Source organism: Alligator mississippiensis, chromosome 15 (genome assembly GCF_030867095.1).
Source record: "Alligator mississippiensis isolate rAllMis1 chromosome 15, rAllMis1, whole genome shotgun sequence".
NCBI lineage: Eukaryota > Metazoa > Chordata > Crocodylia > Alligatoridae > Alligator > Alligator mississippiensis.
The window spans coordinates 18,065,546-18,090,747 of NC_081838.1; the positions used below are offsets into that span (position 1 = coordinate 18,065,546).

General features: G+C 59.6%; 1 protein-coding gene across 1 annotated transcript; it reads right to left on the reverse strand.

Annotated features, from left to right (window-relative positions):
• Positions 1 to 1,103: 1,103 nt before the first annotated feature.
• On the reverse strand, positions 1,104 to 24,439 carry SV2A (synaptic vesicle glycoprotein 2A). Its single transcript, XM_059718006.1, has 13 exons — positions 24,239 to 24,439; positions 19,445 to 20,206; positions 14,745 to 14,925; positions 14,057 to 14,208; positions 13,449 to 13,582; positions 13,016 to 13,105; positions 12,688 to 12,798; positions 12,498 to 12,586; positions 10,986 to 11,150; positions 10,295 to 10,428; positions 7,947 to 8,150; positions 7,002 to 7,161; positions 1,104 to 5,690 (listed from the first exon to the last, which is right to left on the reverse strand). The coding sequence occupies exons 2-13, from the start codon at positions 20,031 to 20,033 to the stop codon at positions 5,507 to 5,509; spliced, it is 2,193 nt and encodes a 730-aa protein (XP_059573989.1). The 5' UTR covers positions 20,034 to 20,206; positions 24,239 to 24,439; the 3' UTR covers positions 1,104 to 5,506.
• Between the last annotated feature and the right edge of the window lie 763 nt (positions 24,440 to 25,202).

Below are 25,202 nucleotides of genomic sequence, written 5' to 3' on the forward strand. Positions count from 1 at the left end.
CACACCCAGGAATATTTCTAACCCCTGCAACGCTTTGGCTCTTCTCCCCACCCCAGACTTTGTGGGGCTGCTTCGATGCAACTCTGATCTTGCCCTGTGTCTGTCTCTGGCATCTCTGCTTTCCTACCTCCTCTGGAAAAAGCAAAATCATAGAAATTAAGGGCTGGAAGGAACCCTGAAAGATCGAGTCCAACCCCCCTGCCCTGGGCAGATATATTGCTGAGATCAAGTGATCCCAACGAGATGTCTCCAGTCTCCTCTTGAATACTTGCATCTCTGAGCAGTGGGCCCAGCTCTTTGCCCTGCTGATACAAACATATCTATTGCATGTATGTTCTGCCGCCCGCTTCTTCACACCCAGCTCTGCCCATTCTTTCCCCCACGCTTTTTCCCCTGTAAATAGAGAAAGCCATGCAGAACGTGCCAGTCTTCTGTCAAGGACTGCCGTAATTTCTGACATACAACACACCTGGGAATACGATGCGTGCCTTGTTTTTGAAAGGCAGCATGAAGAGGAAAAGCTCCTGCCTTGTTATAAGTTGCTGGGTAGCAGCAGCAAGGTAGTTTTTAATCATTGGTGAGCAGATTTTTACTTCCACTCTTGCCCAATAACCAGCAGAAACTGCTCTTACCATATTTCTTGTATATAATACACCCCATCGTTTCCAGCTGCTGGGCTTTGGGGGGGGAAATGTATGTGAGAAAATACAGCATTTCCTCTTCCCGATGCAGTCCAAACCAATCACTCACAAACTCCCAAAGTGGCTCAGGTTCCTTTTAATTTTTTTTATTATTATTATTTTTACATTGATTTTTTTTTTTTTGTGGTTGTTGACTAGCAGTTTGTGGAGCACCGGGAATGGCCGCAGCCCCGTCAGGCCGCACAAATTCCACTCTCCGGCCAAACAGACCTCGCACGCAACCCTTGTTTCTTCTTATTCACAGCACCTTATATATATATATTTATACATATATATATATATATACCTTTTTTTGTAGGCAATTTTTGTTTTTCCCTAGCGTGACATTTAAAATAACTGTCGTATCGAATCACTCAGTTTTATACAAAATGGACAAATCAAAGACCACAGCTGAATTAGTAGTTTGCTTTTTTTTTTTTTTTTTTTTTGTACTTTTTTTGTTGTTGATTGGTCGGTTGTTCTTTACAAACATCTAAAAACTACACCACAGCACAGTTTGGGGGTTTTTTTTGTTGTTGGGGTTTTTTTTCCTTTTTTGCATACAGACGTACTACGGATGTTCTCTTAAAAAGACCAGCTACACCGAAGAATGAGAGAAAGGGGACAGGGACCAAGAAAAGAACAGGATGTAGGACGCACGGTTTTGATTGCTTTGGACAGAGAGTCACTTGGTTGAACAGCTCTGGGCATGACGGATGGAACTGTTTGCAACGGGGGGTTAGAGGGAGACCCCCAAGATATAAAGCTGATGTTGGCAGGGGGGGAGTCCTGTATTTGGGGGGTGAGATCAAACCAGCACTGATCGCAGTGCAAGGGGGTCTGGGCCAGTGGGGCAAGTCCCTGGGTCTCTTCTCCACTAGAGCTTTCCAGGGGGAGTGTGTGCAGTTGAGAGGCTGGGGGGCTCCAGGCCCAAGATCTGTTGCTGCCCCCCCTGCAACATTGTGCTTTCTGTGCAGGTCATGTCCCCCGGGGTCCTGAGCCCAGATGCCCCGAGGACGGGCAGTATTACTACAGAGATGCTCTCCCTTGCTGTGTGGAGAGGGTGAGATCTCTGGGTCAGGCAGAGCTGGACTCAGCTCGTGAGCTGTTCCCAACACCACACCCCAGGCTCCAGCCACGGCATCCCCAAGCCATGGCGGGGAGGGGAGCAGCCTGTCCTGGGGCCACAGGGTTGGCTTGGTCCTGGATTTGGCCAGCCTCTGTCAGAGAGGGGTGGCTGGCATTGCTGTGCTTGACATCAGCTGGGGAACCCCTCACTGCCCCAGGCAAGGTGACCCAAGCTGCATCCCAGGGGATTTAGACACCTTTCTCTGGAGCTGTGCTTGTGACTAGACCCTGAGGGGCTTGTCCTCCTGCCCCACGGAGGGCTGGAGAGGCTGCAGGATGGCTGTGGGGCAACCCTCCCATATGTGGGCAACCTCCCAGCTCAGGGGTGGGCAATTATTTTGGGCAGAGGGCTGCTTACTGAGTTTTGGCAAGCCATCGAGGGCCGCACGACAGGCAGCCCAGGGCAGATAAATATTAATTTTCTAAATTTTTTAGGGACTCTGCGGGCCGGATAGAATGGCCTGGGGGGGCTGCATCCAGCCCCCGGGCCGCATTTTGCCCACCCCTGTCTTAGCTGGAGGCATGGTTGCCCCTGTATGTGGGCAACCTCCTAGCAACCCCAGCCCTCCCATGTGTGGGCAACCTCCTAGCTGGAGCCCAGCGACTGGGCCCAGCTCTTCGTTTGCCTGATTTGTGCTTTTCCAACGGCTGTGGGTTTGTCACGCCAGATCGAGGGGGTAAGACCTCACACTCAGCTCTTGGAAGCCACCACCTTCCCCTGGTACTTGCTGGGAGCCCCCCATGGAAATCTCCCCTCCCCTCTTTTCCAGTGCAACAGTGCTGCCGCAGCGCAGAGTGAATCTCTCTAGCGTCTTACAGGAGAATGCATGAGTATTAAAGGGAACGGGGTATTAATTGGCAGTGGGCAGCAGTGGGTTGGGAGGGTGCTCACTAGGGGTGAACATCTTGGGGGGCTTCTCTGGGGACATCAGTGTGCTTCAAACCCTCTCTAGATGCACCCCAGCTGGAACAGGCAGCAGCTGCATCCCGTGGAGAACAGCTGATCCACCTCTCCATCCACAGACCTGAGATCAGAGCCTGGCTCCAGGTTCCCCGGGGCTGATTGCTTCTCCTTAAGGAAGCTCAGGGACAGGGAGATGCAAGGCTAAGGAGCTCCTGTCTCGGCCGGATGCTGCCCCCACTTGCGTCCATACTGCATCAGTGCAGTTTGGGTGGGTTCAGACTGGGACCGGTCTCTAGAAGGAAACCCCAGCCCAGATCTCTGCTGAGGGTCCTGAGGGCACTGGGAGATGGCCCTTGTGCTTTTTAACTGCAGCTGGCAGGGGTTGGGCATGGCACACTTGGAGCTGCCCGGGCAGGGATGGGCTTTCTCCAACTAGCTTTCCACAGCAAACAGATCAACACCCTCCACCCTGCTGCCAGCCTCAAGGCATGCCTGTCTGGTATGAAATCTGAGCAAGCCCTGGCTGGACCCAGCCCATGCCCCCTTTCCTGGAAGCTGGACCTGAGCTGCATGTTCCCTCTGCTTTTCTGCCCCCACCTCAATTAAGTCACCAAGCAGCAGCCCAATTGCAAGGCTGGTGCTTGGAGCAGCAGAAAAGGAGATGCTTTTGTCTCCCCTCTGTTCAGGGGTCCCCTAACTCACTAGTCGTGGCAAAGGGATGCCCATCCTCAGAGTCAGCAGATCAGGGTTAGAAGCCCAGCTCTGCCCCTTGACTCCTCTTGTGCCCACCAGCCACCCAGCTCTCCCCTGTTTTGTGCTGCAAGAAGTATCAGATGCTTGTGCTTCGGTACAAGTGAAGCCCTCGATGCCTTTTGGGGGTGAGATCTGGGCTTCTCTCTACCCACCCAAGCCACTGGGCTTCTCGCCCTTTTAACAGGTCAGGGTGAGGGGGACCCTAAAAAAGGCTGAGAGTTGGAGAGAAGTAGCACTGCGATTGCAAGCTGCGCCGCAGCGAGGGGAGAAGGCTGTGGTCAGAGGTAACACCCACAGGGAAGAGATCGGGGCTAAAAACTGCCCACCCACAACACACACATGCTCACGCATGCACACGTGGCTTAGCTTTTGCAGCAAGATGCTTTAGAGCCCCCCAGCCCCAGCCTGGCTGGCTTCAAAACAGCATCAGGCCCTTTCCAGTCAACCCGTGTGCAACCGGCAGGTGTGTACAGCCCTGGTGCACCAGGGCCCGCTCCATACGGGGGGCTGCTGCTACGCGTTGATCACAGGCCTTGGGCACTGATCATTAGATTAATAATGAGAGTGTGTCACAGCACTAAGCCCTGCTGCCGGTACAAGATGACAGAGCCAGTTATTAAACTGGGCAAAGTGGCAGACTCCCCCCTCCCCATCTGGAGTGAGGGATGCCTGGTGTGACGATTAGTGCTTGTTGTTTTGCAAATGAGCCCTCGCCCACCACCCCAGCCCTCCTGGATCCCACTTTGCCAGGAGTCTGACCCCACTTCTCCAGGGTAACCACCCCGAGGGCCGGCAGCTGGCTGAAAAGCAGCTCATTTCTACCCCAGTCACCCATAGTTTCCCCCCAAACTGGGGTACAAGGGGCAGTAGGATTCAAACTCACGACCTTCTAGGCCCCACTCAGGGCATCACTCAAGCCAGCAGGCACCCAAGGCGCAACACCGCTCTCCATGATCAGCTGCTGCACCCCCAGGCCCAGTATGGCAGTGGCTCACAGAGCTGTGACATCACTGCCCAGTGCTGACATCATCCCAGAGCACAGCAGGACCCTCACCCTGCCCCCACTATTTGCAGCTGAGCCCTGCTGGGAGGAGGCTGAATCAGCGGCTTCCCAGACTAGAAGCCACCAGCCCCCGGTCCCAGGCTTGGCCCCATCCCTGCTGAGCCGGGAGTCTTGCCCTTGCCCTTACGAGGACGAAGGGTTAAAAAGACCAAGGAGGGTGGGGGAGGCAGTGGGGGCAGCTGGGTCAATGGCTTTGCAATAAGAATAGCTAATTGGGTCTAATTAGGTGGGAGAGAGAGGCACAGTTCCCCTTTCTGCCTGCAGGGGGCATCTGAAACCAGGGGGTGCTTCTAACCCCGCCCCCCCAAGCAGGGGGCAGGGGGGCATTAACACCCACCCTGGAGCCATCACCTGGCAGCAGCTTGCAGTGCTTTTGGGGTCAACTCTTGCAGCCCCCACCGCAGGCTTTGCTGCCTCCACCACCAGCTGGGGAAACTGAGGCACGACAAGGACTTAACCCAGCCCTGCGCTCCCGCCAGCCAGGGGCTCCATTCACTGCTGACAAGACCTCCCCCCTCAGGTCCTAGTGGATCCCATTGGAAGGATTCAGGGATCACCCATGCATGTGATCACACCTTCTCCACCCCCCGCCAGCTCTAGGGTGGGGGGGTGGTCTCGGCAAGTCTCTCCCCACCCCACCCCCTGCTCGACCTAGCAGGGCTATTGCCATCACGACCCTCATTGAGGGTCCTTCCCTGCCCCCCCGGACACAAATGAGCAGCATCACGCGCACATGTGCACGCACACACACACACACACACACACACACACACACATAAATGACACCGAAAAGGGGAGGGGGCGGGGGAGAGGGAGCAACCGAAAAAATAAACCGCCCCCTCGGCGACATGGCAGGGGAATCAAGACGTTTCACAGTGTCTAACGACTATGTTCCCCAGGGTGGGGGGCGGTGGAGGGACTGGGGGGGGTGCTGGCGCAGTGGACATGGCCCCTTCCCTACCCCCCACCCCACCCCTCTCACTGCAACACTTGCCCCCGGGTCTCGGGCAGCTTCAGGGCAAGGGAGCTGCCCAGCGCCAGGGCGGTTGAGGCCAGCAGGATGGGCACGGCTTTGGTGATGCCCACGAAGGAGGTGAAGATGCTGATGCCCAGCACGGCCGCCAGCTTGCAGAGGGCGTTGAGGAAGCCAAAGGCCGTCGTCCTGGAAGAGACACGTGGTTAGGGCAGCGGGGCGGGGAGGGGGGTAAGTCCAGCAGGACTGTAGTGGCCTGGATCCGGCCTTGGGGGCAGCGGTGCTGGCATCAGCCTGGGTGCTGGGACTCCTGGGTTCCTTCCCCTGGCTGAAGTCCTCAGCCTATAGCTGAGTCACTTGTTTCTTAAGAACAGACATGAGGAATTAAAACTGGCAGAGGTGATATCTTTGACTGAACCAACTAGATATTTGTAAAACATTGTCTTTATTTGCAAGCTTTCGGGCACAGGCACCCTCCATCAGGCACAGGAGATTGCAAAGACTGTAAAAGTTCTCCTAGGTAGAAATTAAAATTCACATTACAGGCTTTGCATTCTCCTATGCCTGATGAAGGCTGCCTGTGCCCAAAAGCTTGCAAATAAATAATTATTTTTTGTTGCAAACATCAAGTTGGTCTAATAAAAGGTAACAACTCTGCCACAAGTTTGGATTCCTTTTTCCTCTACGGCTACAACCTGGATATCTATGAACATACATAACATCAGAGCTCCCATTGGCCGCTCAGACCATAGGTCAGTCTTGCCCTGTCTCCTGGGGCAGAGAGTGGAGGGAGAGGGAGAATGACCTGGATCTAACCACACTTTCCCTCCCTGTTCCTCTCTCCCTTGCAGCCTCCAGCATTTAGGATCCAGGGAGCACTGATTTGGGGGCCGTGCCCCTCACTCCCTGCTCCATAGCTCCTGATGCCCCTTTCCTCCAAGAACATGTCCAGTCCCGGTTCAAATCTGGCCACACTCTCGGCTTCCACCATGACGAGTCCCACGCTTTAATTCCACAAAACGGTTGGAAAAATTGTTCTTGAAATTCAGCTAAATAGTTGGAAAAATCTGAAGCTTGAAATCCAGGCAGCAAATGGAGCAGATGTGAGATCAAACTGGGTGAAAAAGAATGGCCTGGCGTTCATTTTAAACCTACGGGCGACTGGTTTCATTGTGGGACCCATCGTTCTTGTGTGGGGAGAGACGGTCAGTGCTCAATCCCTACTGATTTTCTCATCGCCCTTCAGTATTTTGTCAGCCCTTCTCTCTCCTGCCCTGAGCATCTCCTAAACTGAACAGCCCTGGCCCCCAGTCTCTCCTAGGGAAGCCCCTTATCATCCTCATTACCCTTCTCTAGTTCTCCTCGCTCCTTTAGGAGATGCAGGGACCGCAGGTGTGGACGTGCTACGAATCTGTAAAGGGGCATCATGATGCTTCCCAGGGCCTGAGGCTGGGGGGGACGTACATTGCCCGGCACAGCCCGGGGCTGAGGAGCAGGCACCTTTTATCGGAGGGGTAGAGCTCCACGGTGAGCACGTCCAAGGCGTTCCAGGAGGCGATGCTGACCCCGCCGAAGAGGCAGAGCAAGGCGATCATTGCCGACTCGCTGTTCCCGAAGGACAGGAAGAAGCAGCTCACGCAAGACATCACGCTGGAGCCGGCTGTGGGGAGGGAGGGTGGATTCAGACTGGGGTTGCAAGGGAGGGGGTCCCTACCTCACTCTGGCTCAGGACCCCCCAGCATCTTCTTCCCCCTGTTCCCACTCCACCCGCCTCTGCAGCCCGCTCCCCCCACCCTTGATCAGCACAGGGACGGGGCAATTGCCCCCCGCCTTCCCAAGCTGGAAGGCACAGCTTGTAGCAGAGAAGCCTCCCGTTCATCAACCCAGGGGCAGCTGCAATATCCATGCAGGCTCCTAGAGGGCTGGGGCAGCTAAAACCCCCCAGGTGGGGGGTGGCAGTTGCAATACCTGCACTGGACACCAGGGGGCAGTGGCAGCTAAAAACCCAGGGTGGCAGGGTGGGGGCAGTGCAAATACCCATTCTGGCCACCAGGGGGGCAGGGGCGGGGCATCTAAAACCCCTGGGGGGGCAGTTGCAATATGCACACTGACCACTAGGGAGCAGGAGCAGTTCAACCCCCCCCTGGAGGGTATTTGCAATGCACATTCTGACCACCAGGGGGGCAGGGGCAGATAAAACACCTGGGGGGGGGGGACTGCAATACCCGCACTGACCACCAGGGGGCAGGGGCAGCTAAAAACCCCTGTGGGGCAGCTGCAATACAAATTCTGGCCCCCGGGGGGAGGGGTAATTAAACCCCAGGGAGGGGGGCAACTGCAATATCCATACTGGGCAGGGACACCCCCCAGCCCCAGGGGACCCAGCAGGGTCCAGAGAGGGGGAATCAAGGCAGGAGTGTGGGGGTGCCCAGCCCAGCCCCTTACCCAGCATGCGAAGGCGCCCGATCTTGTCCATGAGCAGGGCAGAAACGATGTTGCCGGGCAGCACGGCCAGGGTGCCCAGGAAGCTGACAAAGTAGATCATGTAGGCGCTGTTGTCATCGCTGAAGTCCAGCTGGCAGCCCTCCTTGTTGTGCAGGAAGGTGCTGTTTAGCAGCCTGCTGTTGATGAGCTTGTACTTGAACAGGTCTGGGGGGCACAGGGAGGCACTGCCAGGCTGGGAGCAACTGCCCCTGCCCCCTCCCAGCCCCCTCAGCCCACCCCCTGAGATGCAGCCTAGGGACTGTCCCCAACTGCCCATCCCACTGCTGAAATGCAGCCAGCTCTGGGGTGGGACACAGCTGCTGTGTAACAGGGATGGTGTGTAACATCAGGGATGATGCCCACTCCACTGGTGAAATGCAGCCAGCTCTGGGGTGAATCCTACAGCAGCAGAGCTGACAGGGACCTCCAGAGGAGTGCAACCCCCTGTCTGAGGCAGGACCAGCCTTGGCCAAACCAGCCTGCACAAATCCATCATCTAAACTCTTTGTAAAACTACCATCAACCCAGACAACAGATATCACACCTGAACCTGCCCTGGAGCAAGCAGGGGGACTGCAGCCACCGGCGTCCTGCTTCTATTAAAGGTTGTTAATGCACACTCACGAGGTCCCCGATAGTGGCTGTGCCCCCGCTACAGAGGAAGGCAAAGCCTCCCGCCCTCCCCCAAGTCTGTACCAATAAAATTCCTTCCTGGCCCCAAATGTGTCAGTCTGACCCTGAGCAGGGGGGCAAGACCTTCTAGCCAGGACCCTGTGGGGTTGGTGCCAGCAGAAGCATGGGCACAGCCCAGTCCCTATCCCCAGCCTGGGCTGCAGCAACACCCAGCACCTCTGAGGGAGTCTTAAAAGCCCCCTGACACATGGAGCAGAAAGCTGGGAACAACAAGCAAAGCCCAGAAGCCTGGGGCACCCCCATAGCAGAGCACAGGCATCCCTCTGCCTAGATCATCCCCGACTGGTGCCTGCCCACCCTCTCCTTGCACCCCTCCAATGACGGAGAGTCTGCAGCTTCCCCGGGTCCTCCCTGCTCCAACAGGGATGTTTTTCCCCCAAGATCCAACGGGAACCTGCTTCGCTGCCACCTCCAGCCACTGCTCTGCATCCTCCACCCTGCGGCCAGAGACACAAGGTGCTTTCCTTCTTCTTTATAGCAGCCCTGTGGGGATTTGCAGACTGCTCTCATGTCCCCTCTTCCGAACCTTTTCCACAAGCTGAACATGCCTGTGTCCAGCCCTTCTTATCGTGTATAGTAATAGGGATTCCCTGCCTCCCCTGCAGCTGAAATGCAGCCAGCTCTGGTGTGGAACACAGATGCTGTGTAACAGGGAATGGAAGCCGAGCACCTGTAGCCGGGCTGTGGTGTGGTGGGGGAACTGGCTCCAGGTGAAGTCAGCATTGGGGTGGGCGTCATCCCTATTGTTACCACTCAGCAGCCAGGGGTGGGGGTGAGCCGTGCCAGCTGCCAGTGGTGGGGGCACTCAGTGCCCAGCTCCTCCCGGCAGCCCATCAGGGCTTATTCAGTGCAACTAAGTCACCACTCCATGGCTGATGAGTTCCTCCCAGCCCAGGAAATGGGGGGAGTGGGAGGGAAAGCCCCGAGATCCCGGTCCCACGGAGGCCTTGGAGGGATGGGTCTGCCTTGCTAGTGGACCCTTGGACTCTGCCCATTGTGAGATGCTCCCCCTTCCCATTAGATGCACAAGGAATTGCCCAAGGCCATGGAGAGAATCAGTGGCAGAGCAGGGAATAGCACCCAGGGGGCTCAAAGGTTTGCTGCCACACTCACTCACTCACAGACTGCACTGGCCCCCACCAGCCACACCACCCTGCCTGCCTTTGGCTGCCCATAATCCTCTCTGTGCTCCAAGGCACAATCCCCAGCAGAGGTAAATCAAGCTGAAGGAGAAGTCCTAGCAGCCGGGAGCAGTAGAGGGGCCAGGACACAGAGGGCAGCAGCGTGGACTGAGGCGGCTGTGCACAGCTCTCCGGGTCAGGTGAGGGGGATTCATCCACATGCTCCAGGGTCTCAGTCAGGAGGTCAGGAAGAAACGTCTCCCAGGGAGGGATTTAACCCAAAGCCAGGGAAGGATCTGAGTTGCTTCCCTTGCCCGTGCCTTAGTTTCCCCCTCCTGTCCCCATCTCCAGAACTGGGCTCATCTCACTCTAGTTAGGTCCAGCACCTGGTGCAGCCAGGAGCTGCCATCATACGATGACTAACAACCTCCCTAATGGCTGCCCCTGGCACAGACAAGGCACCAGATGGGGCATGGCCGGGCGGGCAGGCAGTACCTGTGTTGTAGAAGACGGTGGAGATGATGGTGCAGTTTTTGAAGAAGGTGTTGCTGAAGGTGACGTCCTCAAAGTAGCACTCCTCGAAAAGAGTGTCCTCAAAAATCACTGACTTCATCTTGAGGCCGATGAACCTGTCGGGGGTGGGAGATGAAGGTGGAGACCGTGGGGGGGGGACCCCCATGGTAGGGTAAGGACATAAGAGCATACTTCCCACCCCCACCCCCGCCATTCCTCTCCCCCTTGCAGCCTCCAGCACTGAAGGTCTAACAAGCTCTGATTCAGAGGCTGCACCCCTCACTCCCATGCTCAATAGCTCCTAATGCTCCTTTCCTCCGAGCATGGGTCCAGTCCCGCTGTGAATCTGGCTATGCTCTCAGCTGCCACTGCATCTAGTGACAATGAGTCCCACCCTTGAATTCCACATCCCTATTAGCCAGATTGCAGTCTAATGGTATGGGGAGACCAATAACCCCCTCGAACATGTCCACATTGGTGGTTGCCACAGACCACGGGGGGAGCTATGCCCACAACGGGCACCTCTAAGGTGGGACATGAGGATCTTGTATTAATTGGGGACCCCAAATCTCAAAAAAACTCCTCCCTGGCACCTCACTCACCCACAGCACCCTGCCCCTGTATCCCCCCCGGCCCCCTCGCCGTGGGGATCGCGGAGGGGTGCGAATCTCACTTGTCATTGAAGTATTTGCCATCCCGGTGGATCTGGTTCTCCAGGGTGAAGTTGAACGTGACGTGTGCCACCCTCTCGTCCACAAAGACCCTGGTGCGCGAGGCGTAGTCGATGCTCTGCAGGTACTTGATCATGTCTGGGAACCACACCGTTAAGCCGTAGTAGCTGCAATGGGCACAGGGGGTTCAGTGAGGGGTGCTCGGAGCTGTACAAATTCACTGCTGGCCTACGCCAAGCCTGGAAGGTGGGTGGTGGGGGCAGGCTGGGCAGGCACCAGGGACTTTTGCCAGGAAAACGAGCGCAAAATTGGCTTTGGGGCACTCAGGTCCCCTGGAAAGAGCCTGGAACAGGCCATTTGGGGGATTCCTAAGTTATAGGGATGCTGTCCCTGTAACTGTGCTGTGCTGCCCCTGAATGGAGACTTTCAGCCTGGCTCTCCCCATCCACCTGCTCTGTTCATAAGGGGAAACTGAGACATGAGAAAGGGACCAGACTTGTCCCCACAGCTGTCACTGGATCGGGTCCTTCCAGCCCAGCTGGGAGCAGGGAAACCTGGCATCCTACCCTGGGTCCGTCACCTGCGGACAGTCGGACTGTGGATCCCCATCACAGGCCCTGTCCCCGGAGCCCCCGTAAGGAGCCATCTGGGGGGTTAGGAACCCAGGTGTCCTGGCCCTGCCACCTCAGCTCCAAGGACAAGCTCCAGGGGGACATGGCAGCCCAGCCTCCACCCCGATCCAGCCCCCCCAGGCCCAGCCCAGGAGAGCTATGCGAAACAGCACCGGTCTGTTTCGACTAGCGTTTCGGCGGAACAGCGTTTCGTTTTGCTTTGAAACTGCTCTCCCGTTTCGTCGAAACACTTTCGCTGTTTTGATGCTGTTTCGACATTTCGCCCACAGGCTATAATGGGGAAGCTCGAAACAGCCTATAACTTCGTCATTTCTGGCCTGATGTGGATGACACTTGCAGGGATGGTATCCCCTTCTGAGGGCATGACGCCTGCCATGTTTCAAGGAGATCAGTGCAGGGGGGTTCTGGGGCCCTGCCCCTCTAGCTGCTGATAGGCAAAACTCATGTCGTGGATGGGTGACACTGTGTGTGTGTTAAGGTGTGCCCTCACTCAACTGACACCGTGGCAGAAAGCAGGCCGGTTCAAACAGTGCTGCCTTTTATGCAGTTTTTCCATCTCTCCCCGAGAGCACTGGGATTGGCAGGGACCTCAGGGAAGGGTGACAGTCACCGGCCAGCTACACAGTCAATAATGAGAGCACTCCTTGCCCGCTCCTCCTCCTCCCCCTCCTTACTTTAGTTTCTGCTTCCCTGCAGGCAAGCCCAGCTTGAGCTTCGAAACTCAAAACGTTTCGAAAATTTCGAAACGTTTCAACTTGCCTCGTTTAGTTTCGAGGCTGTTTCAAAGCTCTCTGTTTCGTTTCAATTTCGGTGTTTCGAGCTCGAAACGAGTCGAAACAAAACTGCTGGCGAAATTTCGCACAGTCCTACAGCCCAGCCCACCTGAAGGACATGGTGAACCACACGGCCATCATCATGAGGGTGACGCGCCGGTACTCGGGGGCAAAGCACGCCAGGAAGTTGCTCCAGACCTGGGGGCAGCGAGAGAGGGACAGGGGGGATCAGTGAGTCTAGCCCCGGGGCTAAAGTGGGGCCTGGATCCCCCGTCTCCCATCCACGGGTGCCCCCTGACCTGCTGGGAGAGGTTGAGGACCCGCACAAGCCAGCGCCGGTACCAGGTGCCCGTGTCCGACTGGATCTCGATGAGCTCGTCCTCCTGCTTGATGGTCTTGATGTGGGTCACCTGCAGGGTGGGAGGGGTCAGATGGGGCGGGGCTACACCGCAGGGAGAAGGGCCATGTGGGCACTGGGGGCAGAGGCAGGAGGGAGACCCACAGCTCTGCAACTGGGTTCCCACCTCTGCCACTGACTCCCTGCGTGGCCTTGTTGCCCCGTGCCTCAGTTTCCCCCGCCCAGCCCCCCCATCCCCCTGGGCTGGCTCCCCAGCCCCCCAGCCTCACCGAGAAGACCCGCTCGGGATGGCCCTTGGCTCTCATGTTGGTGTCATGCACCTGCTTCAGCACCATCCAAGCTTCGTCGTGCTTCCCGTTCTGCAAGACACCAGGTGGCCTGAGCATGGGCAGCCTGGTGGGGTGGGGGGCAGCAACACCGGGACACCCCCCCTCCACCATGAGTGTAGGCACCCTAATGAAGAGGGTCCCCCATGCCACCAGCTCCTGGCACAGCTCTCATTGCACCCTCCTGGGGCATCCAGACTGGCCCTGCCTGCCCTACCCACCCGCCCTGCCCCCTCCTCAGCCCCTGCCAGCTTGTACCAGCTCTCTGCCCTCCGTCCCACCAGCCGTGACCGGCAAGATGAAGGTGCCAGCTCCTCCCCCATCTTGTGCTGTCCAAGGGGCATCTCCCTGCCTGCCCCACTCTGCCCCGCGGTACCTCCAGGAAGAAGCGGGGGCTCTCAGGCATGGTGGTGAGCGCCCCAATGGCGAAGACGGAGGGGAAGGCGCAGACCAGCACGAAGACACGCCAGCTGTGGAACTGGTATGCCGAGCCCATCTGGAAGCTCCAGCCTGGGGGAGCAGGGGGGTGAGAGCCGGACCCCCTTCTCCCCCCAGCCCCCCCCACTCAGGGCTCCTCCAGGGCCCGAGACCTGACAAACAAACTCACTGTATGGGGATTGCCGGAGCCTAAAGCCCCTGGGTCTGGCAGAGGGGACAGGCCAGGCCAGGCCCAGGAAGCGGTGGGGTTAATTTCAGGCCCCCCCACCCATTCCCCCTGGGTTTTGGGGGGGTCTCCCAGCATGCATTGCAGCCTAGTCCATCATGGTGCATCATGGGAGATGGAGTCCAAGGGTGCCTAAATTAGGGGGATGCAGAGATACCCCCAAATCAGCTTAAAGAGCCACTTTCCCCTCAAAAGCAGCCAGGAAGGGGGTGGGGAATCTCTAGCCAAATCTAACCAAGGGAAGGGGAAGACCTCAGCAGTGCCCTGGAGGGGCAGCTCACAGCAGCCCCCAAGTGTGCTGGGCTGGACCAGGCTCCTACCGTAGTGTGGGATGATGGCCCAGGCCATGGCTGAGGCATAGATGCCCCCGATCATCCAGAACATGCAGAGCCAGCTGAGGTGCTCGCCGCGCTTCTCCTGCGCCAGGAACTCCGAGAAGAAGGAGAAGACGATGGGGATGGAGCCACCGATGCTGGGGGAGCAGGGACAGGGTGGTCAGGGCGGCCCGGGGCCGAGTCAGCCGCGTGCTCCAGGGCCCAGGCTTGGGGTTCAAGAAGGAACCAGCGAAGGCTGCAACCAGCCGCACAGATGGGGTGGGGGCAGCCCGGATGCCAGGCGTGGATGTGGCAGGACAAGCGTCCTGTCTCCCCAGGTCCCATCTGACATCCCATCCCGCCCCCAGGGAGATGGACCCACACTGGGATCTCCCAAGGGGGCTGTGATCCCCTGTGCCCCAGGCTTTTCAGTCCCACAGGCTGACCCCCACCCACAGCAGAGATCGGCAATTGCAGCCCCCAAGCTCCTTCCTCCCAGCTGGGCTCCCCCTGCCCCTAATCCCCTCCCTTCCCAGCAGCTTCCAGGTGCCCCCGAGTGGGGCAGCCAGGGAATCTCCAGCCACTGCAGCACCAGGCATCGAAACCCAGGAGCCGCCAGCCTTCATAAAACCCCAGCCCGGCCCCTTGCCCCCCAAGCTCAGGGTCAGGCCTCCCCGTGCCGCGGCCCCCTTACCCCACACCCGAGAGCAGGCGGCAGAAGAGGAAGGTGCCGTAGCCCTGCACGAAGGAGGAGAAGAAGGCGAAGACGCTGTTGACGGACAGAGCCATGAGCAGGCACTGGCGGCGCCCCAGGCGGTCGGCCAGGCCGCCCCACAGGAAGGCACCCACCATCATGCCCAGGTACACAATGAGTCCTGCAAGGGGGAGAGAGAAACAGGACATCAGGGAGGGACCCAGGTGTCCGGAGAGCCTGGGCTCTGGAGGAGGACCCAGGTGTCCAGGCTCGCCCCGGAGACCTCTCCCAGGTGGCTCAGGGCAGCGCCAGTCTGGAGGGAGGACAGATGGCCCTCATCCCTGCTGGACCCTGCCAGCCGGGCTGGTAGGGGCAGGGGCAGGACACGGGGCTGCCCCCATCCCTCATGGCTCCCATGAGCCCCCCCAGAGCCAGGCATCCCAGGGGAATGAGCTCCCTCTGGGGAAAGCCCTCAGGCTGCTGGGATCCCTTCCTCCCCTCTGTGGTTGAGGAACCGGCAACAGCTCTGCCACCGCTGTCCGCTCAGCCTTGGTCACATCCCTTGGGGGTCTCTCATGGCTGCAGCAATTGGACCGGGGGCAGCGGGGTCTTTGGGCTTTAAAGGACCCCTTCCCCTGCTGGTGACAAGCCCCCACCCCGACCTGCCATGCACTGGGGCAGGTGGGGCTGGAGCTCCTGGGGGCAGCAGGGGCTCCCATCTCTCTCTCCTGGGGCTCTGCTCCATGGCCCAATGCCCACGCAAGGGATCCCAGCCTAGGACTAGACCGATTCTCCCCCTAAGCCCTGCCTGGAGCAGCTGGGACCTGCTCCCTCCCTGCAAATGCCTCCCAGCTCAGCACAGACCCCCCGGTGCTGGAGACCCTCAAAGCACAGAGCAGAGGGGACACCGGGAGGCCGGGGGGACCGGGAGGCAGATCTCCCGCGAAGCAGCTGCGGCTATTTTTATCCCTTCTTCCATTTCCCTTGGCACCGCGGTCACAGGACTCTGCGTCAGCCTGATACTGGGTGACAGGCCGCGCGGTGGGGAGGGGGCAAGCTCTGGGCCAAGGGGCCGGGGGCAGGACCAGTTGCGTGGGGGCTCTGGGGGGGTTTTGGGCCCCCCAAAATGGAGAGGCTGAACCCCTGCCTGCTTCCCCAGGTGAAAGCAGAGCAGCCTCCGGGCTGCTTCAAAGCAGCCTCAGAGCAGAGGGCTCTGGCCACGGGTTATAGCCCCTGTGCCCCCACCCCCATGCCCGGCTTTGGGGAATGGACCGCAGCCCCATGCCAGGCTCTGTGCCCTCTGTGTGGCAGGATGAGTCCCCGCTCCGGCTCCCGATGCCACCCCCAGGCAGGCACCAGTGATGGACGTGCAGGAGCATCGACGCGGCAGCTGCTGTCAAGGCCGTGTGGACTGAGCGCCCCAGAGGCCGGATCCTGCCAAATCTGCTCAGTGCACGCACACATGCATACACGCCCGTGTGCACATGCTTGGCCAGCACATACACACCCACGCACACATGCACGTTCAGCCTACACATGTATACACACACATACATGTGCACACTCAGCCTATGCATGTACACACACGCCTCTGTGTGTACATTCAGCCTGCACACACACACACGAGCTTGGCCTGTACATGCACGCACACGCCAGCCCCCCACGAATGTGCACACACGTCCCCTTTGCACACCCGTGCCCCCTTGCACACCTCCTACGCACCCCATGTGAGCTTCCCTCGCAGTCAAAACCCTGTACCGAGTTTGCTGGGGCTCAGCCCAGCCCCTTGCTCCCCAGGCACTGGCTTCCCACAGCACCGGGATAATCGTCTTCAGCCCGGAGGGGACCAGAGCCCATACTGGGGGGAGCTGGGGGGACAGGATATTGGTGGGGGGGCGGCTGCAGCAGTGCCGCGGGCAGGGGCGGGGCGGGGCGGGCGCCATGCCGCAGTGCGGCCTGCGCTGGCCCAGAGCTCAGAGACCTCCCACGAAACCCAGCACCCCCCCACCTCAGCTGGGGCAGGCTCCCACCCCCCACATCCCTAAACCCCTTCCGAGTCTTTCATAGGGGCTTAATGCTGGCTAAGCCCCTTTGTGGCAGCGCGGAGCCTGGGGGGCCCCTGGCCAAGGCAGATAACGCCAGCCCAATTTCCACGGGCTCAGTGATCACGGCAGGGGGGGATGAGTCAGCGCCTAGCCCAGCCCCCAAAATGCAAGGCACAGCCCCCCCCTTGAAGATCCACCCCCCAGCACGTCCCCCGCTGGATCCGAGCAGTCCCAAGACGCTTCTGTGTGCAGGGGAGGGGAGGGATAGCGGACTCCCAGCTCTGCCACTGACTCACTCATGGACCCTGGCAAATCCCTTTGCCCCCTTGGACCCCCATCTCCCACCCCCCAACCCAGAGGCTGCCTCCTGGAGGGATTAGGGGGTGAAAAGCCCCATGTGAGAGCACAGCCATCCAGGGAAGGGCTGGCTGGGGAAGGGGAGCCAGCACAGGCCAGTGCGGGGGGAGACGATTGCCCTGGCCACAGAGTGGGGCTGCCAGAGAACCCAGGCATCCGGGCAGGCCACATTTCCTCTCTGTAGCAAAGCAAGTCCCCTGCCCCCAGCCCACAGGCAACGCTCAGCGCAGCCCCATGGTCATTCAGGGGTGCCGCTCTCCCCAGCACAAGGAGGGAGGCCAGGGTGGAGAGGGGAGTTAAGTGACAGGCCCACGGCCAAGCGGGGCGGGGTCAGTGGTGGAGCTGGGCAGCTCCTGACCCCGGAGACAGGCTGCCATCAGCCCCACCTGCCTCGGCTATCCCAGGATCCACCAAGGGAAGGCACCCATTAGTGTGGGGAAACTGAGGCATGGGCGAAGCAGAGTCAGCAGCCTTGGAGGGACAGAGCTCCAGTCCAGACTAGCCCAGACAAGGTGCTGGACCAATGACAAGGCCTTGGGGGGACAGGGAAGGGGGTGGGGGGGATCTCCCGGGATCTGGCCCAGGTTCTGGCAGTGCTTGATAGGGGGCACTGGGAGCCAGGACTCCTGGCTTTCCTGCCCAATGCCCCGCACTGCTCCTCGACTCTGGATCTCAGCTTCCAGGGAGGGAGGAGGCAAGGGTAAAGCCCCCCTCCCCCTGACCTGGGGACGGGGGCATCATGGGATGGGGGAAGCCAGGGGCCTGGAGCCCACCTGCGCAGCCCCTCCCTCTGCCAGGCTGACGGAGTCCCTGCAGCCTGCTCCTTCCTGACCCTCTGCCGGACCCCGGCAGGCTTCCCCCAGCCCATGGCGGGCTGCCTAGCCCCTCTGCAGGGCTCTGGCACTTGGCAGCCATGTCCCACGCTGCTCCTGGCTCTCCTGGTGCAGGGGCAGGGCACTAGCACCCACTGCTCAGATGGGGATATGGAGGCACCAGGGAGTTGGCGGCTGGAAAGCCTGGGAAAGGAGGAGCCCTCCCAGAGCACCCAGGAGTCCCGAGCCTTCAACCTCTCCCTCCTACTCCTCCTTCTGAGCTGGAAAGAGAACCCGGGAGCCCAAGGCACAGTGCCCTGCTCCAACCCCTAGGCCACACCCTCCTCTGCAAGGTGGCGAGGACGCAGGAGTCCAGAGATCAGCTCTCAGAAAAGGAGAAAAACCCTCCCCTGAGCAGCATTGCTCCCTGCAAGCAATGGTGCAAAGGATTCTGGGAGGCAGCAAGGTTCCCAATGGTTAGAGCCCTCATCCAGGGCTGGGGAACCCAGACTCGGCCCCTCAGCCCTGTCATAGTCCGACGGGGTGACCTGGGGATATCATCTGGCCCCGTGCCTCAGTTTCCCCATGTGGGGATCACAACACATCCTTGTAGAAAAAGCTGTGAGGAGCCCTGAGGAGGGCTTCTGGGTTCCCCTCCTTCCTCTGTTGCTGAGACTTGAGGCAAAGCCTGTGCCTCAGTTTCCCCATCCATGAGCAGGGGCAATCACCCTGCCCCCTCCCTAGCCTGTCCCCCACAAGATCCAACCCCTCCATGGTTGGCACCACAGCAAACTCCCCCTCCTCACAACAGTGCTAGAGCTTGAGACTCCTCATCAGCAGTAGAGAGGCTATGACACAGAGCAGAGCAGTGCAAAGCCACCAGCAGGGGGCAGCAAGGACCCCTCCTCCCCAGGGTCCATTGCAAGGGGGGCACTTGCTTGGGGATCCAGGGCTCCCCTTGGCACAGCTGGACCTTGCCCTGGGCTGGGCAGATGCCAGGGGAGTGGGGCTGGGCAGCTCCCAGTTGGAAGAGGGCACTGGTTCCTAGTATGAGAAAGACACTGGGTAACTGGGGGCAGCGGGGAATGCTGGTGACAGCAGCAGGTACAAGGGGAGGGAGCCTGGCGGAGACGCACACCAGGCTCCATGGCTTCTTACTGCATCGGTATCCCACCGTACCCACCAACCCTACTGCACACGCCAGCCCTGTGTAACACGCCAGCCCCATCATACACAGCAACCCCGTGTAACACGCCAGGGCTGGGGGAGCTCCCCCGTGCCAGCCCTGTGTGGCAGGGTGTCAACCCAGCTGGCAGTGCCCCAAGTGTGAGACCACCACAACCAACGGGACCTGGAACCGCCTTTATATACACCCCCCGCCCCCTTCCCAGTATGCCTTGCTCTTCACCTGGCCCCGCTCCTGCCATAGTCCCCCTGGAAACTCCGCCCCCCCCAAAGGCCTCACTCCCCCGCCCCATCGACTCACCCAGCATGCCCTTGTTGGAGTCCGACAAGCACATGTCCTTCTCGGCGCTGGGCAGCACGAAGCCGACCACAAAGACCTCTACGCCATCAGCCATGAGTGCCAGGCCCAGCACGAAGTAGAGGGTCCACTGGAAGCGCCCGTGGCCGCACTCCTGCAGGATGAGCTCGTACTGCTGCGCCAGCTCCTCCTTATCCTTCCGTCGCTGCCCCTCCGTGTCCTCGAAGTCCTGGAAGGTGCTGGCGGGAGGCGGAGGGGCATCGGGGCCGTCACCGCCCTTGAGCGAGTCGCGACGCGGGATGCCCTGGTACTCGCCCTCATAGATCTCATCGTCCTCATCGTGGCCCTCGGTGGCATCGCTGGAGGCGCCGTCCTCATCTGGAGCCGACTCGCCACGGTAGTAGCCGTCCTGGGGCGGGTAGTCTTCGTCGTCGTCCTCCTCCTCGAAGCGGGTGTAGGAGCGCCGCGTGTACTCATCCTGCACGCGGTCCACGCCCCGGCCCACCTTCTTGCTGGCGTGCTTCTTCACCTCTTTGGCGATGTCCTTGGCCCCACGGATGAACGCCGTCCGGTCTCGGTAGCCTTCCTCCATGGTGGTGCGGGCACTACCGCGGGCAGGTGGGCGGGTAGAGGGCAAGAAGCGCTGGCAGGCAGCTCCAGGAGCCACTCAGGCCCGGGCGGCGTCCCACGGCACTGACCCCTGACCCATTCGCGTGGCCCGGGCTCGGGGCGGCTGGGCAAGGCTCCTCGCGGCAGGGGCTGAGCCTGGGAGAAGGGGAGGGAAGGCAGAGGTGAATTGATGGCTGCGGGGAAGGGAAACGGTGGTTTGTGCAGCACCTGGCGCCACGGGGAGAGCAGAGAGTGGCTGGGTCTGGGCAGGGTTTTCCCCCGTTCCTCGCTCCCTTGCAGCCCCAGCATGGAGGGTCTGGGCATATCCAATGCAGAGACCGTGCCCCTTCTGCCATCCCTGATGCCCCCCCGATGCGTGCACTCCCCTGGGGGACCTGGCTGCCCTCTTAGCTACCACCGCACCTCGGGGCTTGAAGTCCATGTGGGGTGGAAAGGAACTGCCTGGTGTTCATGAGAACAGCCTTGCCAACCCCACTGTGCCAAAAATCATGAGACAAACTCAAAAAAATCAAGAGATTGGCACGTAATCTCTTGATTGGCAGTGGGGTGAATATCGAGGCCCCTGTGGTGAGGGTGGGAGTGGGGGCAGGAGCAGGATAGGGGCGAATGGGGTAGCCCCGGGGCCCATCCAGCCCTAACCTGCTCCACTCCCTCCCTCACCATGGGGGCCTCCGTCTCCCCCCACCCTCTCCCTCCACTAACCAGCTGGGAAAATCCGGAGGTCTGAGGGTTGGGATTATTTTGATTTTGAAATCCCGAGTCTCGCGATGGTTTTCCGACAATTGGCATTATTGTTATAAACTTGCTCAATCCCAAAGGGACCGGATGTGGGCTGGGAGGAAAGGGGCACTGGGAGCTATTGAGCACGAAAGAGAGGGGCACACCCTTGGCACCAGAGTTTCCTGCACCCTAAATGCTGGAGGCTGCAAGGGAGAGAGGAACAGGGGGAAAATCCTGCTCAGACCCAGGTCCCTCTTGCTTCCAGCTGCCGCTCTCTGACACTGGAGTCTGGGCATGAGGGAGCTACAGGCTGAGCAGCCAATGCCCACTGCCTGCTTTTACCTGCTGGATATTAAAGCAGTTTCAAGGCATAGGATGGGGTCGAGCTTCCTCCTTCGGGTGCCCCCAATCAGCCGTCCCTCCCCAGTCACCTCTGCATGTCAAGAGGTCAGCAAAGCCCCAGGTGAACAGGCCTCTGCTGGGTCTCCGCTGCAGGAATGCGGCTGAGTCTGGGGTGGGTGCAGCAGCCAATAACCCGGCAGCACGATCAGAGCGAGCTCAGAGCCCGTTAGGGATAGAGGCCAGTGGACCCCGGCATCACGACCCCAACCTCAATACCAGCAGCTTCGAGAGCCGAGACTGTGGGGTTTTTTTCCGAGTGCCAGGGAGGGGACAGGGCAGGGAGCCTGTCCCTTTCCCACCTCCGTGCCTCAGTTTCCCTTGATCCCCTTGGCTGGTGGGGTTGCAGGCTCTTTGGGGAAGAACTGGCGTGATGCCTACAGCACCTGACACAACGCGGCCCATTAAAGGAGCAGCTCGAGGTTTGGGCCCAGCTGCCAGGAGCCATGGGCAGGGCCTGGCACAGCCTGCTGCCCGCGGGCTGAGCCCCCCAGCCCCAGGGTCTTTGCTGTGGCTGCCACACCTTCAGTCCCTGCCAAGGACCCCTCGAGGGGACTGTGGGTTTGCTGTGGGTCGGATGAGCCCCAGATCCTAGCCCTGAGCTTGGAGACATGCGGGGAGGGGAGGGGAGGGGAGAGGAGAGGCACCCCCAGGCCCCTCCCTGCAGCCCCAGTCAGGACTCCCTGGGCTAGGCAGGGCCTGGGGGTCATGCCCCATAATCCCCGCCGTGGGGGGCTCTAGTACCCCCCTGGCTTCAGGCCTCTGTCGCCCGGGATCTCCTCAGGGCTTGGTGCCCCCTGCCCCCCTCTCCCCCAGGGGAGCTGTGCCCAGCCAAGCAAGATGGTCAGCGGTGGGGGAGGGGGCAGGGGTGCATGGCCAGGAGCCAAGCTGGAGGCCAGGAAGGGGTTTTGGGGGGGAAGCCCCGCAGGTGGCGGGTCCCAGGGGCCCTGGATGTCGGGGCCGTGCCCCAGAAGGTCAAGGCCAGGGTGGGGGGTGATGATGCTGCAGTCCCAGGCATGCAGATGGGGGTGTAGGTTACTCCTCAAGATGTGGGGTGCAGGCACCCAGACACCTGGGGGTGCTGCTGGCCAGAGCACCCTGTACAGGAGGGGTCTGCTATGACGGGGGGCACATTCAACCCCCCTCCCCTCCCCGTCGCAGCCAAGAGCAGGGACTGGAGCAATGGCCAGGGCCACAGAGGGGAGAGACGTCACCCAGGCAGCAGGCCTCCAGCTCCCCACGGCCTCTCTCCTCCGAGGGGCGGCATCGTGGCAACTTCAACCTGTGCGGGGGGGAGGGAAGAAAAGACGCCCCCCCCCCCCCCCCCCAAGGTCACAGCAGAGATCCCAGGTGTCCTGGCTCCCTGGCCACGCTCCAGCCACTGCCCCGCTCTCCTCTCCAGCCCCCGATGCTGCTCGCAGGCACCAAGACAAGGCCTTGGCACGAAGCTCCCAAACTGGCAGCCCTTGGCCCCGCAGCCTGGCTTTGAGATGGAGGGGCCAGGGGGGAGCAGGACCCGCATTGAGGGCAAAGGCACCAGACCCATCACTGCGCCAAGCCCCCGGGGCACAAGCAAGGGCAGGGAGAAGGAGCCGGGCGGGAGAGAAGTGACATGGCACCGGGCGCACGGGGAGGGAGGAGGGAGAGACGGGGCCGGAGTTAAAATTAGCTTGTCTGAGAGTCATGGCTGACGACGCAGCCTCCCGCCCATGGGAGCCTTCCCTGGCTGCACCGGGGGGATCGCTCGCCCGGTCAGCCGAGAAGGGCTTGGCACGTGCCCCAGGCCATGCCCGGCGACCCCTACGCCTGCCGTGTGCCCGATTCCCTTCGGCAGGGAGATCCCCACAGCCGATTTCTCAATGAGCGGAGCGGGGTGTAGCAGCACACGCTCCCTCGGTGGTCTCGGACCACCCCAACCGGCCTCTCCTCTCCGAGGGAACGGGCAAACCAACCAAGGGAAGCGTCCCGGCCTGTCTCTTTGGTGGCAAGGTCATTGGGATCCAGCCCACGCCAGGCTCAGGTCCCTTCAGCCCCCTTCCAGTGCCACATCCAGGGAGCCGCTCCCTTGGCCTGGACGCACGAGGGTGCTCAGTGGGGGAGAAAAGGACGGGAGCGGGAGGTGGAAGCAGATGTATATGGAGCAAGGTCAAAGCCTCCCTTCTCCTCGGATCTGAGGCTAAACAGATGGGATTTTCCCCCCAAACCCAGACCGACGTGTGATTTTCCAAGACCAAAGCCCACGGACTCTGTCCTCCAAGGGTCCAATCTCCCCCAGGATCCTGGAGCCGTATGAACGTGATGCTGCGACTGCAAAACCCACTGCCAGGCTGAAACCTTAAATGTGCCTTGGGCTAAACACATCGATGGGGTTTTTATTTTGTCACCATGTCAGAGACACCCATCAATGCCGTGTCTCCTCTCTGCTTTAAAATCATAGCTTCTTCCCCCATGGACATGCCCTGAACCCCCAGCTGCTCCCGGCACCTTTGAAAGCCCGACCGTCTAAGACCGTCTCCGCTCTTTCAGCGCGTTTCCTCCAAAAGGCAAAAACATGTCGCCATGAGAAAGCTCGTTCCCAAACCAACGGTGCCCAAGGTCATTCTCCAACCCCCTTCCATAGCCCCCGTGCAAACATTTTGGTGCCTCTTTCTACCAGCGCCAGACAAACAACCCTCCCTGCAGGCAGATCCCAAATTAGCCCCGTGTATGTGTGTGTGTGTGTGTATATATATATATATATATATGTATGTATGTGTGTGTGTGTGTGTGTGTGTGTGTCTATATATATATATATATATATATATATATATATATATATAAAAAGGACATCTCAGGTGCAGATGTCTGGCTGGGAAGAGAATGACAGGATGCAATGAAGACACACGAGTGATGCTAGAGGCAAGGTTTTTCAGGACAAAATGGCCACACCAAGGGGAAAGGAAGGAAATAAAAGAAAAAAAACCCCAACCCTGCCGTCTCCCATCAAGGGACGAGGCCAAATCAAGCAGCCCGGCTTGCACGCAAGGCACCGCTCTCTCTCTCCCTTACCTAGTTCACCACCTGCTTGGCCGCAGCCCTCCGAGGCGCCCGGGAAAGATGCTCTGCCAGGGATCCAGGAAGAAAACAGCTCGTGGGTACCAGAATGAGCATCAGCACAGCAGCTTTCTACACACAACCAACCCTGGGAGAGTCCATTGAAGCAGCCAAATGAAGGGAGGTGGGAAACCGGATTCAGCTATAGAAAACAAATGGGGAAGGGAGGGGGGTGGAGGAAGGGATTTTTCCCGCCCCCCCCCCCCTTTTTTTTTCAAATTTAAAAGAGCCAGAAAAAAAAAGGCTGGTGCCTCCTTGCAGCCGCTTACCCGCCCATGTGGGTCTCTTCCACCAGATCAGGTTTCCTGTCTTGCAAAAAGAGCTTTCCCCTTCCACCTGTCCAGGATGGCAGGCCCTGAAGGAGGGGAAACTGAGGAACGGAGGGGTGTAATTAGTCAGGTTTCTGCTGCCCACTTGAAGAGGGATGGCAGCCAAAGGGAGGGGAGATCTGCTTTCACCCTTCACTCCCCCGCGCCAAAATCCTAAAGCAACAGAGGTGTTTTTCTGTGTGTGCGTGTGTGTGTGTGTCTCCGTTGCCACCGCAGGGAAATGGCACATTGCATTTCAATGCCGCTTTGCAAAGGGAACTCAATGGCTTTTTGTGAAGAATAGACGCAGATTTCCTCCAGGCAGGGGGGTGGATGGATGCTTTCATGCCCTCCCACCATCCCATCAAATGAGCTGTAGCTCAGGAAAAACCTCATGGGCACTTGTACACGATGCCATCTCTCTGAATCATAAGGCATCCTGCTCCCTTGGCCTTCTGCCTGGCTCCAGCCTGACGCGGCTCCCGACCTCTCTTTGTTTGGTGTCTCAGAGCCTAACGCAGCCTGACCCCTCCCGGTCTCTCCCTCCGCCGCGCTGCTCCAGGGAGCAAGGCCTTGTCATACAGCTGGGGGGAATGAAGGCAGAGACAGAT

Excerpts from the sequence above, each read along its gene's own strand:
- SV2A (XM_059718006.1), bottom strand. The coding sequence starts at position 20,033 with ATGGAGGAAGGCTACCGAGACCGGACGGCGTTCATCCGTGGGGCCAAG. Across the intron at positions 10,429-10,985 it reads GGCAAATACTTCAATGACAA|GTTCATCGGCCTCAAGATGA; the intron begins GTGAGATTCGCA and ends CACCCCCGACAG. Across the intron at positions 8,151-10,294 it reads CACCGTCTTCTACAACACAG|ACCTGTTCAAGTACAAGCTC; the intron begins GTACTGCCTGCC and ends TGTGCCCCCCAG.